Source organism: Equus przewalskii, chromosome 1, assembly GCF_037783145.1.
Source record: "Equus przewalskii isolate Varuska chromosome 1, EquPr2, whole genome shotgun sequence".
Lineage (NCBI taxonomy): Eukaryota > Metazoa > Chordata > Mammalia > Perissodactyla > Equidae > Equus > Equus przewalskii.
This window is the reverse complement of record NC_091831.1, coordinates 158,759,838-158,776,677: the sequence shown is the minus strand read 5'-3', so window position 1 is coordinate 158,776,677 and position 16,840 is coordinate 158,759,838. Positions and strand designations below refer to the sequence as shown.

The 16,840-nt window shown below is 35.5% G+C and overlaps 1 long non-coding RNA gene and 1 gene segment (V, D, J or C); both read right to left on the bottom strand.

The window, feature by feature from the left end:
• Positions 1–678: 678 nt before the first annotated feature.
• On the bottom strand, positions 679–1,992 carry LOC139084645 (T cell receptor alpha variable 13-1-like). The segment is given in 2 exon segments: positions 679–1,012; positions 1,913–1,992. Coding segments are annotated over 2 exon segments (414 nt in total).
• Positions 1,993–8,549: 6,557 nt separating this feature from the next.
• Positions 8,550–9,006, bottom strand: LOC139077681 (uncharacterized). The gene is made up of 2 exons (XR_011530197.1): positions 8,889–9,006; positions 8,550–8,768 (listed from the first exon to the last, which is right to left on the bottom strand). It is a non-coding gene; the product is annotated as an uncharacterized lncRNA (long non-coding RNA).
• Positions 9,007–16,840: the final 7,834 nt, after the last annotated feature.

Sequence of the window (16,840 nt, the reverse complement as noted above, 5' to 3'; positions counted from 1 at the left end):
ACTGGGCTCTAAAGGAAAATGCAAGCCACATTTGCTCAACTATGAAGTGGTCAGAGGACAAATTTTATCACAAAAATATACAGAGGAAGAAAGTGAAAATATAACAGTGACTTATGAAAGTTTCTCACACAGCTATTAAAAAGGAGGTATTAGAGGATAAGATGAAGCCATTGGGAATGCTCAATTCAAGATATAATAATAGGCAGGCAAAAATCACAATCCTAATTATACTAGAGTACGCCAATTATTAGCAATGAATTATCCAGGTGCAGATCATCAATTTCACACCCATTTTATATATTTCCTACATTTAGCACATAATTTTTTATAATCAACAAAAAGTAACATGCAATTTTTGAAAGACATGAGTTAAAAGCTCATCCACAATAGGAATGCGGTATTATTACTAAGGATTTATTTATATGAGAAGAGTCTGAATAGTAAATGCAAAATGTCTTCAAAGCCTGAATTTCAAAATAAAGCATTGCTAACTCCTTTCAAGAATTCATTAGGCAACAGTCATCTAATAAAATGTTCTAACCTTTTCTGGGTCATCTTGAAACTAATCTTCTTACTATATGCTTTTAACGTCTAATACCTTAGTTTCTACTTGCAGATGAACAAAATGACAAATGCTATAATTGAAGGTCTGTGCCAGATGAAAGGAGGCTGCCCTGGTCACAGGTTTGAGTACAGGTTGCAGGTGTCTGGGAAGTAACGTGTTCTTGCTGCACAGAAGTAGACAGCTGAGTCTCTGGATTCTGTGGCTGCAAAGTGCAGGGAGAGATGTTTGGCCGTCTCATTCAATAAAACAGTGAGTCTTTGGTCTTCTTTTTTGTCCGCATTTGAACGAATGTCTCTAATGAGCTGGAGACCTTTTCCATGTTCTTGCTTGTAACAAGGGAAGTAGTTTGAGGCACTGTCTGAGTAAGTACAGATAATAACACAGCTGTTTCCTCCTGGACACTCAGGGTCGAAGGATGCTGCTCCACATTCTCTCCTTTGCTGATCTCTGTGAAGAAAAGAAAAGCAAAAAGGAGAACATTTGCTAGGTCATTACACTAGAATTTTCTTTTCCTTTTCTATAGTAACTAGAGGAAACCTGAATAAAGCCAGTTTCCTTCCTGAACTTCTAAAGAATATCTTCTAATGTACTCAGTTTCCCAAAATCCCTCAACTCACAGTACAGCTGCAGCCATAAGATCATGAATCAAGTTTGAATGGATGCCTTCATTCTTCCTCCCACTTAGGAAGGGAGAAGGAGTGGGATATATGGGGAAATGTTAGAGAATAACATTAGGAATAGAAAAAATATATATGGTTAGGTATATGTGAAATTTAAGGTTACTTGTCATAAGAACAGAAATACATTTTTTACATTTTATAAATCAACAGAGAGAAAAAAGAAAATTTTATCAATGCAACAGAAGACAAACTGAAAAAGAAAAGAAAAAACCAAGAGTATGTGGAGAAAACCCAAAATATTATAAATGAGTCCAAATATATCAATAATCAAAACATATATATAAAGAAATTATTTGATTGAAATAAAATATCTTGCTACATATTGCTTAAGAGACAAACTTAAAAGAAAACAACTAAGAAAGCTGAGCACATAGGATGAGATTCTTCCTGCTCCCCCTGACAAATGGAAATGGCAAGCAATAGTATATATTGGAGTATATGAGAAAGCCATTTGGTGTAAACCTAATTCGGCCTGTTTTTTCCAAAAGGGCCCGATATGGCCGTTGAGCATGCACTGTATATCTGCTTTAAATATTTACTATGGCAAGAACAAATGTCCTTAAGATAAAGGTGCAACTTCCCCCCACATTGGCACTTCCTTAAAGATAAGCATCTTTCCTTAGGCTAGGAACTGAATGCTGTGCTCACCTTTGACCACCCAGCTCACCTGTGACCACCCAGCTCGAGACAACAGACCTGCCACCCTGCTGTGTTCACTAAGACAGCAGAGCTATCTGCTGTGTCCATCAATCACCGCGCTGACAGAGCAGTCTCGCGACTATTGTAAAAAGGACATTTCAATCACATGTGAAACATCCTCTTTGAGGGTATATAACCACTCTGTACTCCTCCCTTCTTTGGTGCCATGGGCCATGCTCCTCACATTTTAGCTCAGAATAAACTCTCCCAAATTTTCATTTATAGATTGGTTGTGGATTATTTTCGCTCGACACCCCTTTGTGCAAGACTGAAGCCCCCTCTCTCACCCACTAGACCCACCACATCCACCAAACAGATATCTCAAAGGAAGGTCAGTTCTATTGAAGGGATGGTAAAGGAGGAGTCCAAGAGAACCCCAAGTTAGTGAACTAAATTAACCCTTGCAAAAGTGAGATGTAGAAGAAAGAGTTAAAAAAATAATATTTGGATAAAAAGAGAAAGTGAAAAAAAAGAAGATAGCAGAGAAGAAACACCAAGAAGAAATTACAGAAAAGGATAAACTAAAATTAAGGAAATTTCATACCTTGCTATAGCAGAGGATGCAGAAGTCACAAGTAAATAATAACTTTTACATTTTATCAGTATAAAGTGGCCCTTCAACCTTCATTCTTTTACAATTTGGAATCTCTTGTACACTATGTATAAGAGCACATTTCTAATTCCCCAAAAGCACACTAAGAGAAGGTGGAAAACCCTCATCACTGAAATTGTATATAATTACTCCGTGAACAAGTAATTAGTGGATTGTTTTAGTGGATTGTTGAAGCAGGGAAAGCTTCAACTGTCTTGTCTATGAACTTCACGTTGATTGACTAGGAGGGTCCATTTTAATACCCCGTTGTATGAAATATATCACAAAAAAGCAATTTGGAATCATACCTTTACATACAAAATATCTTAAACATTTCAACAATCTATCTTTTTTTATATTCACATTTTAGTGCATTGTTTCCTAAATAAAAGTGCTCCTTTGTCTTAGATATCCCCGTAGATATTGCGTATGGAGGCCTAATTATCCAACAACTTTGTTAATGTGTTAAAAAGATTGGAAATTTTTATTGAATGTACTGTGTATTAGATATTAAACACAAGAGTGCAATTTTCTTCAAAAGTTACCAAATAATCTTTTCAACATTTTTATATTCTGTAAAGCAGTGTCCTTAAATCCCAAACTTAAACTTTCTGAAATAACTGATTAGAAAATATTTACAGTTGCATGGATTATATATCTTTAAAATTTTCAGCATCAATTATCTACAAATTATTCATAGTAATTGTGTATCACTTACCAAGTAAGAACAAATATGTCAAAGTGTTAGGATGTGTAATTTACATTAAAACTTTTTCAGCACAGACCCTCAGATATTGTGTATGTGTGCCAGTTAAATTTGGCTTGAATTCTAAGGAAAATCAATTGTCCTAGTCAAGAAAGCAAATTTCAGGGGTGGTCATGGAGCACTCTGACAGAAGGCTATGACAGAGGACACTTCAATTCAGCTATCCACAACTTGATCAATACCTGAAACTTTGCTTAAGAGAGTGAGGAATATCAGATGTTGGGTTTTTGTTGGCAAAATTAGTAGCATGTTAAATAGCACAATGAATGTTAGAAATTCACTCTTTAATAAAGGCATTAAAGATATCTGTTTTGGCTAAAATATTTTAGAGATTGTGATGGCTAACTTTCTGCATCAACTTGACTATGCTAAGAGGTACTCAAAGAGCTGATAAAACGTTATTTCTTAGTGTGTCGGTGAAGATGTCTCTGGGTAGATGAGTATTTTTATCAGCAGACTGAGTAAAGAAGATCACCATCCCCAATGTGGGTGGACATCATCCACTCCAATAAGGTCCTGAATAGAATAAAAAAGCAGAGAAAGGGTGAATTATCTCTCTACTGAAGATGAAATATCCATCTTTTCCTGCATTCAAACATTGACACTCCTTGTTCTTGGACCTTTGGACTGAGACTGGGTCTTACACCATCAGTGCCCCAATTCTCATGCCTTTTGAGTCAGACTGAATTACACCACCATCTATCTCTATACCTATCCATCTATCTAGACAAATAAATAAATATATACATACATACATGCATACATACATATATACAGAGATATAAAAGGAGATTCAGTATAGGAATTGGCTCAGGTGGTAATGGAGGCTAAAAAGTTCCACAACCTTCACTTACAAGCTGGAGAACTAGGAAGGCTGTTGATGTAATCAGTCTGAGTCTTGGAAATTATAACAATTATAAGTATATATGCATCCAATATCAGAGCACCTAAATATAGAAAGTAAACATTAACAGAAGTGAAGGGAGAAATAGACAGCAACACAATAATGGGAGACTTCAATACCCCACTTTCAGATATGGACAGAATATCCAGACAAAAGATCAATAAAGAAATATATGACTTGTATAACACTGTAGACCAAATGGATTAATAGATATAAAGAACAGTGCACACAATAATAGCAGCATACACATCCTTATCAAGTGCACGCAGATCTCTCCCCAAGATAGATCACATGGTAGGTTATAAAACAAGTCTTAACTAATGTAAGTAAATTGATACTATACCAAGTATCTTTTCTGTACACAATAGAATGAAACAAAATCAACAGGAAAAGGCAATTTGGAGAATTCACAAATATGTGGAAATTAAACAATACACTCTGGAACAACCAATGGGTCACAGAGGAAATCAAAAAAGAAGTTGGAAAATATCTCAAGACAAATGAAAACACAACATACCACTTTCATGTGATGTAGAAAAAGCAGTACTAAGAGGGAAGTTTATAGTGATAAACATCTACATTAAAAAAGAAAGCTCTCCAATAAACAAACTGATTTATACCTCAAGGAAGTAGAAAAAGAACAAACTAAGCCTAAAGTCTACAGAAGGAAGGATAAACAAAGATTAGAACAGAAAATATTAAAGCACTAGAAAAAAATCAATAAAACTAAATTGTTTTTTTAAAAAAGAAAACAGAGAATAAAAGTTTTGTGACATTGATTTTGTCAATGATCATGGATATGACGCCGAAAACACAGGGAACAAAAGTAAAAATTAACAAGTGGGACTACATCAAACTAAACAGCTTCGGCACAGCAAAGGAAACAATCAACAGTGTGAAAAGTCAAACTATGGAACTGAAGAGAATATTTGCAAACCACGTGTATGATAATGGGTTAATATCCAAAATATATAAGGAACTCCTACAACTCAATAGTTAAAAAAAATAATAATCAAGTGATAAAAAATGCACTAAGGATACAATAGACATTTCTCCAAAGAAGACTTAGAAATGGCCAAGAAGTATGTGAAAAAATGCTCAACATCGCCAATCATCAGGGAAATGCAAATCAAAGCCACTATGACACATCACCTCACACCTGTCAGGATGGCTATTATCAAAAACATAAGAGACAACAAATGTTGTTGAGGATGTGGAGAAACTGGAACCCTTGCACACTGTTGGTGGAAACGCAAAATTGTGTGGCTGCTATGGAAAACAGTATAAAGGTTCTTCAAAAAATTAAAAGTAGAACTACTGAATGACCCAATAATTCCACTTCTGATTACTAGCCAAAAGAATTGAAATCAGGAGCTTGAAGAGATACTAGCAGTCCTATGTTTATTGCAGCACTGTTCACAACAGCCAAGATGTGGAAACAACTTAAAAGTCAATAACAGATGAATGGATAAAGAAAATTTGGGGAGCTGGCCTGGTAGTGTTAGTGTTAAGTTCAGTATGTTCCAGTTCAGTGGCCTGGGTTCACAGGTTCAGATCCCAGGTGTGGACCAACACCACTCATCAAGCCATGCTGTGGTGGCATCCCACATACAAAATAGAAGAAGATGGACACAGATGTTAGCTCAGGGCCACTCTTCCTCAAGCAAAACAGAGGAAGATTTGCAACAGGTGTTATCTCAGGGCCCATCTTCCTCACCAAAAAAGAAAAGAAAAGAAAAGAAAATTTGATGAGTATATACAATAGAGTACTACTCATTCTTAATAAAATAAAGGAAATTCTACAATATGCAACAACATGGATGAACTTTGAGGACATTGTACCAACTGAAATAAGCCATTCACAGAAAGACAAATACTGTATGATTCCACTTCAACCAGGTATCTAAAATAGTCAAATTCATAGAATCAAAGAGTGTATTGGAGGTTACCATGGACTAGCGAGGGGAGGTTCTGGAGAGTTACTAATCAACAGGCATTAACTCATTCAAGGAAGATGAAAGCTCTAGAGATTTGCAGTAAAACATTGTGTCTACAGCCAACAAAATGTATTATACACAATATTTTCTTAAGAGTGTGTATCTCATGTCGAGAGTTCTTAATAAAATTAAATTTTTGAAAAATGAGATAACACTAAACACCTGTTAGAACGGCCAAAATCCAAAACACTAACAACGCTAATTGCTGGCAAGGATGTGAAGCTATAGGAAATCTCACTCAAGGCTGATGGGAACGTAAAGTGGTACAGTCATTTTGGCACACAAGGTAGCAGTTTCTTACCCAACTAAACATACTCTTACCATATGATCCAGCAATTACACTCCTTGGTATTTACCCAAATGGGTTGAAAGCTTTATGTCCACACAAAACCTTGCACACAAATGTTTGTAGCAGCTTTACTCATAATTGCCTAAACTTGGAAGCAGCCAAGATGTCCTTCGGTAGGTGAAAGGATAAATGGTCCTTTCATCCAGACAATGGAACATTATTCAGTGCTAAAAGGAAGTGACCCATCCTTTCCACAAGTGTACAGCACACGTTGCAATGCTTCTTGTTGGCTTCTCACACTAGGCTTAGGTCTCTTATTTATCTGGTCTGTTATGCAAATTTTCATTTCTCCATATACTTCTCACTCTCTCAAATTTTGTTGACATCACTGTTTGCCGTGATCTCCTTTTCTGTTCTCTTTGTGTTTGCAGGTTGATGCTTTTTTTAATTTCCATACTATCTTTTTAATAGACTTTCAGAGGGATGCAGAGATAAATGCGTATTATTAATCAGCGATGTTTATTCAAATGTCTGAGAAAATTATTGTATACCCTTTCGTATTATTTAAAGTACATTTTGGCATGCATTTATATCTATGAAGGTTTAAAAATAAAATTTACATTTTAAATCAATTGTAAGAAAAAAATCAATTAAGTTTAATTAAGAAAATATATTAGTGTTGTGATCATAGTTCATTCATAAAATCTACAAATATGGCCTCTGAGAAAAAAAAGAGGAAATTTTCATGGGCATGGAAGAAGTGAAAAAGAAAAATATTTTAGAAGGAACGGACACTTCAAAGTCAGTAACATTTGTAGTCACACTTACCATAACAGGCACTGCAGAATCCAAGAACACTCATAATTTCCTTCACTCCTGTGCTAAAAAACTTTCTTCCAAGCGGTGAAAGTACTCTTAGTGTAACAATAAACAGATATTATTTTTAAAAGATTGCACCAATATTTGCAAAGACCAGCAGTATATTTGCAAGGCAACACAAAAGATTGATTTTTTAAATTTTTCTTTTCACTACACCCTCTTCTCTTACTGCCATACCTTCTCCCAATCCCATGATTTTCCCTCCTCTGTGAGAAGCTGCAAAACAGGAGTTAGAGAAATCTATAGGCTTTCCCTCAGCCAGTGTCACTATCTACAATGTTATGAAGAATTTCTAAGAAATTCTCTAAGAATTTCTCACCATAATCATTGGTACTGAAAACTATCTCACTTGAGTTCTTATTGTTAGAAAGCCAATTGATCTAAATGACTGGCCAGGATCAAGATAAGGGGCACTCTTCAGGGGTTATACATGACTCATTTCCTCAATTATGTTCTTCGTTTTTCCCCTTCAGTTTGAGTATGAGCCTGTCTTTGCCATCTGGTTGACCAAAAAAAGAAGCTAGAACAAATGTTCTTTTCCTCTTTCCATTGTTCAGTTACATATGAGATTCTGTTCCTTCTCCTCTCATCTCTTCCTTTCTTTCATAATTAAGAACTTGATTTTGGGGGCTGTATCTCTTCTATCATCTCTCCTGCCATATTCTGTCAGGAAGACATTCTGCAGGTGCCACCCTCTCTGGCACACTTTTTCTGTCTAAAAGTGTAATAAGACATGCCGATATCCACTAGCCTGTCCTGGAACAGCTTGTGGGGGCTGGACTTTAACTGCAAGCATGAGCACGGAAACCACTACATTCTTCGTATGGTTTTACTTTGAAATTACTTTGATCCTGAATGAGTAACTATTGGTGTCAGATTGTTTTCAATTTCACTGATGAAGAGTTGAGCATGGTGAGTTTTCACTTCTTGTTCTCATGCGCTAGCCATTTGTATGGTATTTGTATCAACCAGAGACTGAGAGACTAACAATCACAGACTTGGATGAAATCAGAGTGGATCAAACAGTCAGAGGCACTCAGCAGCCAGGCCACTAGTCACTGCTCAGAGTTTTTGCTCAGCTCCCCCTGCAGTTCCTGTCACTGTGTCACTCATAGCACAGTAGTACATAGCTGAGTCTGACTCTAGGACTGAGGCTTTCTCCAAGTGGAAGGAGGTGCTTTCTTTATTGTATGTGGCTTCAAAACCTTTGTTGGTTTCCTTCTTGTTGGGTGTCGCGGCTCTCAGGAGGAGCTGTGGACCTTCTCCAGGATATTGAACATACCAGAAAAGAGTGGGGTACCCTGTGGCTGAATAAGTGCAGTTTATAGTCAGGGAAGCCTCTTCTGAGAGGGTCACTTGGCCTTCCATCTGGGTCACTGAATCTCCATAAGTTTGCCCTGGGGAAAAATAAAAGGGATCTGTATCACCTTTGGCATAAAGCTCTGGGATAAAATAACGATTAAAGATTTTGCTGACATAGAAGAAAGAGCACAAATTTTAAGAGACATTTTACTTACCAAGCATTAAGAGTACCACAGTCACCAAGGCTGGAGCAGAGCTCATCTCTGGAGTGTCGCCTAAATAATGTTCTTGATTCTTAACATGAAGAAATGTCAAAGTCACAGTGAAATGATAAGTGGAAACCTACGTTTCACTCAGGAAATGTGTTTGTGTTAGGAAGCTGCACCCTCTGGTGGACAGGGACTGAAATGGGATACATGTTTCCTAGAATCCTCCCAAATCAGCACTCTGTTCCCATCCCTGACCTCATTTATAAGACACATGTCAGTCTTCAGGTGACCCTTTAAGGTCTATTTTGTTCTTAGGACCCACCTGACATGGAAATTTTTTAACAGAGAATCCCAGAATATTTCTTGCCACTGAAGAGAGATCAATTTTCTTGAGCGTTTTAATATAGCGCTAAATATTCTCATGGATCCACTGTGAGCCAACCCCTAATCCACTAGAATGTCAGAAAAGAGTTTGGGTTAAAATCAGAGGAAAGGTTAAGAAGTAGAATCAAAGTGAATGATTCTCTGTTTTCAGCACTGTAACCTAACATAGAGAATACTGACTGGCATTTATTGTCTGTTTACTAAATAGTTGTTAAACAAAAATAATAAACAATCTTTGGGAAAGGAATCACTACTACCTGAATTACAATATTTTGCCAGTCCTTAATTATATCAATGTAAGGAATGTGATCTTCTTAATAAAAGCTTTTTTAGGAGAAAAAGTCACACTATCTTACCAATAGTCAAATATTCCCGAATTCCCGAATTTCAGAAAACGTGAAAAATATGAATCCTAGATAATAAAAGCCACCATAACTGAAATTAGTGAATCCCTGTAGAATGAACTGAGATCAATATCTTATTCTCCCATTATTTCATTGGCTCTAAAACGAGGTAGCTAGCCTGTGTGCGTCAGGAGTAGAGTACTAATCCCACACTCTTCATGGAGATCTAGCCTCAAGATTTCTTTCCACTGTTGTCTCTCCGCCAATGTTTTGATGCCAAACTCTAATCAAATAATTTTCCCCCACGGGGAGCAGAACTGAAAAGATGGATTTTCATCAAAAGGCAGGAGCAGAAGTTAAGACTCTCTTCTTTCCCAGCTTTTTAAATTGTTAAAGACATATCAGCTGATATTCACACAGCAGCTGATAGGAGAATCAATGTGTGAGGGATTTAAAATTACAGATTCTGGGATCCCACCACTAACTACATAAGTCAAATTTTCCAGGATAGAGACCCACTAAGTTGTAATTTTTAAAACCTCCCCAGGTGGTTTTCTTGTAACCAGTCTGATACCGGTTTACAAGATTTCATTTTTGATAACTTTCCTAGACCAAGATGGTCCTCAAAGACCACAGAGAAATCTCTGGGATCAGCATGGGAAAATGTCCCCCGACCACATAAAATTTGAAAAAACTGTCTTTTTCTATTAAGTGCCCACAGTAAAACATCACTTCTTTAGCTCCCTTCATTGTTTTTATTGAAGTATAGTTGACATACAATATTGGGTTACTTTCAGTGGTGCAACGTAGTGATTGACATTCACGTATATTATGAAATGACCACTATGACAAGTCTAGTAGCCATCCAAAGTCATCTAGTCACCATACAAAGTTATTACCATATTATTGACTGCATTCCCTACGCTGTACATCACATGCTCCTGACATTTATTTTTTATGACCATTCATTTTATTGAAAAAAGCAACAGCTCTGAGCATTATCAGAATACAGTTTGGAGAAAGACGCATCTTTCTGTAAGACCCTGTAAATGTTTATCCCTAGATGTGCAGATGGTTCAGTCTGTTTCCTGGAGTTCACTCTCCACACATTCAAATCAAGGAGCTTCATGAGTCCAGATTCAGCATTTGAATAGGCTCCCAGTTGCAGCTTTCAATAAGAAATTCAGCCCTGGATACTGCTGGAGTTCACTCGTCCCTTCCCTTCTCCCCCGCCTTTCAAATCACATGGTCAGAACCCAGCATAAAACTATGTTAGAAAGGAATTCTGGAAAAGCAGCTACAAACTTCTATTCTGATTTACAGGGGAGAATGCAAAATAGGTTGGGATGGTTCTGGGTTGAAAATAAACAGTATAACACATGGAAGCAAAAAGTTGTTATCTGTATTTTAAAAAAAGAGAACACTTTTAGGCCAATGAGAACCTGCAGGAGAAATATTTTTCGTTTTGGGTCACGCAATAGGACTTGTACAAAATTGAGGGAGGATATTTGCTAAATTTGGATTTTTTAATGGTTTTATTAATGTACAGTTTTCTTTAAAAAAAACTACATGTGTTTAAAGTGAACAATTTTATAAGATTTGTCATATGTATACACTTGTGAATCCATCACCACAATCAAGATAATGAACAAATGCATCACCCCAAGTCTCCTCATGTTTCTTTCTCATCCTCCTCCTCACTTTCCAGCCCCTTTTCCAGGAAACACTTCTGTCATTATAAATTAGTTTACATGTTTTATAAACTTTTATAAATGGACTCATATGTACTCTGACATCTTTCACCCAGCATAATTATTTTGAGATTTCCATGGTCTTATAAGTATCAATGGTTCACTCCTTTCTGTTACTGAGTACAATTTCATTATATAGATACAAAACAATTTGGTTTCGTATGCACATGTTGATGTAAATTTCGGTTAGTCCCCGTCTGAGGCTGTTCCAAATAAAGCTGCGATGAACATATGTGTAAATTCTTCATATGGACAGATGCTTTCATTTCTCTTGAGTAAATATCTGGGAGTGGAATGGCTGGATCATATGGTAGGTTTATATTTGACTTTGTTAAACTTACTTATTCATTCTAGTAGCTTTTTAAAAAAAAAAAATAGATTCCCTTGGATTTTTACCCAGACAGTGATGCTGTCTGTGAGTAAAGATAGCTTCACTTCTTCCTTTCCAAACTGTATGTCTTCTGTTTCTTTCTCTTGCTTCATTGCACTGGCTAGAATCTCTAGTAATGTATCAATAGGAGTAATGAGAAACAAAATTTCTCCCTTATTTCTGCTCTTGGGAGAAAGCATTATATTTCACTACCAAGTATGACATTTGATGTAGGTTTTTAGTAGATGCCCTTTATTCAGTTGAGGAAATTTCTAATTCACTGGGAGTCTTAAATCAAGAATGGATGCTGGATTTGTCAAATGCTTTTTTCTGTACATACTGAGGTTACCCTCATTCACTGGTCATCTGCTACTTGTCAGTCTCTTTGGGTTCATTATTGATAACTTGTCACAGGAAATATTAAAGAAGATATTTTTTGAAAAGAAAGAAGATATTGTTCATTTTGCAAATAAAGAAACAAAGCTCACAAGTGTTTAGCAAGTAGGTGGCAGACCGAATACTTTTGAACACAGAGCTCTCTGATAGGAAAACCCATTTTCTCTCTTTTTAACACTATAGGTTGTTTTCAGAGAAATTTCAGAAACAAGGTGGAAGGTAGCAAACTTAGCTCTTCTCAAGCCCTCGGAATATTTCAGGACAGTATGTTAACAAGTTCTGTATTCATCCATATCGATATATTGGAAAAATAATTAAATAGTTGCAGGTTTGGCTCTCACCAAAAGTTGATGGACAAATTATGGTTCAGGAGCTGGCCACCAGATAGTGGCATGAGCATTCCTTGCAGACTAATTATTAGGCACCCGACTTGAGCAAGGCACTGTAGCAAGGGTAATACACACTTCTAAGCTTTTGTCAACCTCCAGGGTGTTGGAACTTCATTCGCGGCGAGTTATCACTCTCTCTCTCTCTGTTCCATGAAATTTTCTTCCGATAAAGGAGTCTAGAGCATAGTTGTTTAAATTAGCCAGTATACTTGTTTCTCATATATGAGATAATAGCTTGGTCCTTCTTTTATAACTACATTATTTAAGCCAGGGTTTGGAGTTCACATAATGGGTCACGTTTATGAAGCTTTATTTCACAAGATTACAGAGGTTTAAAGACAAAAATGAGAATCATTTTCAGATACATTCCAGGAATCTGAAGAGTCTATACATCTCATAAATTTGAACCATAGTGGCCCAGAATTTTCTAGAATAAAATTGCAGCACCCAACAATGAAAGACAAGTACATAAACAGTAATATGAAGTCTTAGCTCCAAGACTTGGTTCCCAGACTTCCATATAAATATAGTTGAATAAACTTACAATTTCCCCCTTACCTCACAGGATTAATCTAAATGCAACAAGGAAATGAAAGAAAATGAACACACGCTATACCTATAATTTCAGTCAAATTAAGAGAGAGAATCCAAACTTTTGTAAAAGCCACCAAAATCAAATAAGCTTACACAAACACACATGTACTGAACAGGTACAAGGAATCAGCTCATCTCCAGAGGAAATCACGCCAGATAAAATCCATCAAGCTAGTCTTGAGAACATCTTCAAGTCATTTACAATTTTTTAATATGAAGAATTACATTAATAGACTTTCAAATATTAAAATAATCCTTACATTCCTGAAATAAACTCAATTTATGTTGTATTTCATTTTGTACATATATTTGTCCCTCCTCATTTTTTTTCTTGATTATGTTAGTAGTCTAGTTCTTTTTCAAAACTATCAGATTGTGGTTTTATCACTGATTTGTTATTTTCCTTTGACCAATTTCTGCTTTTATCTTTAATCTCTTCGATCTGCTTTCATTTTGTTTTGTTGTTCATTTTCTAACTTCTTGAGTTGTGTGCTGAAGTTATTTAATTTTAGTTTTCACTTGTTTAGTGAAAATCTATCAACTGGAACCAAATGACCTGAGTTTAATTGTTGGCTCTTTCATTTACTAGATTTGTGCACTGAGATAAAACTTAATGCTGCTGTGTCTATAATATGAAAAATAGAGCAGACCTCATTTTCTTCTGCTTTAGTATTCTTAATTACTAGCTAAGCATTGCTTTCAAAATCCCTATTCAGCTACAAATTCTTCATCTTATTCAACATACCATCATGTATTAGAACATTTATTCCTAGACAGACATCATCTTTTCATGTCCCAACTTTTAAATTAAACTTTAATGGTAATCAACATGTTAAAGATATAAAATGGTTACATTGTGGAGTTCATACTCCTAGAAATTCTTGAAGATTTGGTGCCTACTTCAGTACCTGAAGTACATGAGACAGATATCTTGTTCCCAGATATCTTGTTCTCAGATATCTTGACTCAACTGTCACAGCACGTGAAATTCCGCAATTAAAAATGCTTCTCCCTACTACAAATAAATGAATTCAGTAAAATTTCAAGATCTAAAAACAACCTACAAAACTCACTTGCATTTTTATTCACTAACAATGAACAATCCAAAAAAAATAATTCCATTTACAATAATATCAAAAATAATAAAATATTTAGAAATAAACTTGATATCCTATAATATGAAATATGTCACCAAAAGCAATTGGAAGTCATACCTATACATATAATATATTTTAAATATTTTAACAATCTCTCTTTTATACTCACGCTTTAGTACATTTTTTTACTAAATAAAGGTTTCCTTGTCTTTGATATCCCCATAGGAATTGTATATGGAGGTCTAACTATCCTAACAATTTTGTTAATGTGCGAAAAAGATTGGAAATGTGTTTTGAATTTGTTGTCTGTTGGATATTAAATAATAAAATAGTGAAATTTTCTTCAAAAATTACCAAATAAGCTTTCCAGTATTTTAATATTCTTTCATGGCAAAGTGTCTCTAAATCTTAAACTAAAAAATCTGTGAATAACTAATTAAAAAGGACTATAGTTACATGAAATATAGATCTACAGAACTTGCCTCCAACATTAGCCACAAAATTTTCTAGCAACTGTATGTCACTCAAGTAAGAATAAATATATCAAAGTGTTAGGATCTGTAATTTACATTAAAACTGTTTCCACACAATAGGATATCTGTATGTGTGCCACCTAAATTAAGCTTCAATTCTAAGAAGAGTCAATTGTTCTACTCAGAAAAGTAGTCAGGGGTTGTCAGCTTGCATTGTAATAAGGCTACGATGCAGGAAGCAATAATTCAGCTATCCACATCTTCATTGACACCTGAAACTGCTAAATAGCATAGAGAATATCAGACATTGGGTTTTTCCTGGCAAAAATTAGTGGCATGTTAACTAACAATGAATGTTAGATATGGGTCTTTAAATAAAAGTGTTTAAGATAGGTACTTTAGCTAAAATATATTAGAGACACACCTTACTCTTGCATGAAAGGATATAAGAATCTACAGCAGCCTGTACCTTGCACATTTATGTTTATACATATTTACCAAAGATTCATCCCTAAATATCCTGTGTCTAGCCTGTGGTGAATACAGCTGTATGGATTAACAAATTGTGATATGTTCGTGTAATAAGACAATCACGAATGAAAAGTAATAAATGACTGGTACACAAGAGAACATGAATCATGTTGAGTGACAGAAACTAGGCATGAAAGAGTACTTGTCATATGATTCCTCTGATTTGAAGTTCTAAACCAGTCAAAACAAATCTATGGCAATAGCAGTAAGAATAGCCATTGTCCTCAGGAGGTGGTTGACTGGAAAGGGACACATGAAATCTGCCCAGGTGATAGAAGTATTCTGTCTTTAGATTGTTTTAAAATTATTTTTGTCCTCCTATCTCATTTTAAAGACAAAAAAAGTCAGAAACAAGGATGTATTTAAGGAGTTACCTGCAAGAAAGATAACTTGGAACTACAATGTTCAGGCACATTCTCATTAATGAATGAAGGCTTATTCGTGTCTTGAGTTAAAATAAAATATCTTTAAAAACTGATTACAATCTGCTTCTATGGTATAATGAAATTTTGTGTCAAATAAGCACAAAATGTGAAAAATTAAAATTACATTCATTGATACAATAATTCATATATTTCCAAATTCCTCTTAATAAAATTTTTATCATAAGAAGTTTCTAATTGTATAATAATCATATAAATAAATAAAAGGATAAATAAAATAATAAATTTGCTTTGATTTCTCAGGCAGAGTTAGGGGTGGGGAGACGAGGATGCTCTCCAGCTGCTTGAGTTCTTTGGTGAAGGAGTAAGTTTAGTCCATTCAGGAGAGGGAAATTTCAAAGGTGCATTTGGAGCTAAAAGTCAATGAATCAATCTACACCTTTGACTACTCGCCTTCTATATGCAACCTTCTACACACATTTGAAACACATATATCAGTAAAACAGCTCTATATTTCTACCTCTTTCAAGGTACAGCTACCCTTCTTACAAGCGAAGAACTTCTCTCCATTTCCCCAAAATGAGGAAATGCACAGTTGCAACTGTGCCATCACTGATTACATTAATATCTCTTCAAATCCAAAGTCCTTCTAAAAATGCTGTTACCTATAGACTAAATTGTAAAGTTAATTTCCAATAACTTTATAAAATAAAAATGGGAAGATGAAAAGAGGAAAATGTTTGGCATATACAAATAAACACATACGTATATAACAATCAAATAGAAAATATGCAAAAGTACTACAGTCTTTGTTTCTGTGATTGGCCACAAGCTGGAATTGATATCTATGGCTTCCTTCATCCATCCCTACCCTTTATTTACCCTGCCCTCAACCAAAACCTTGGCTGGTCTTGGTTCTTTCCCTGGTTGAGTGATCCAAATCTTTTTCCAGAAAGATCTGCATTCTCAATTGTTCTGTGTTACTGCAATTTTTCATTAGCTTTGTCATTGGGCATGAAAATACTAAGAGGTTCCAAACATAGTATTGCTTGCTTCCACTGTATGGTAGCAACCCAAAGACCTCTCGTTAGGATCAATCACTCCAGCCAATAGATTTTTTTCTTCCATATTGATTCAGCAGCTAAGGAGCCCAAAATGACCAGAAAGTAGTCTCATCACCCATTGAGTGGAGCCATTTTGTGTTCCCTGGGGTAAGAATTCTTCCCTTAGGAACTAAGATCTCTAA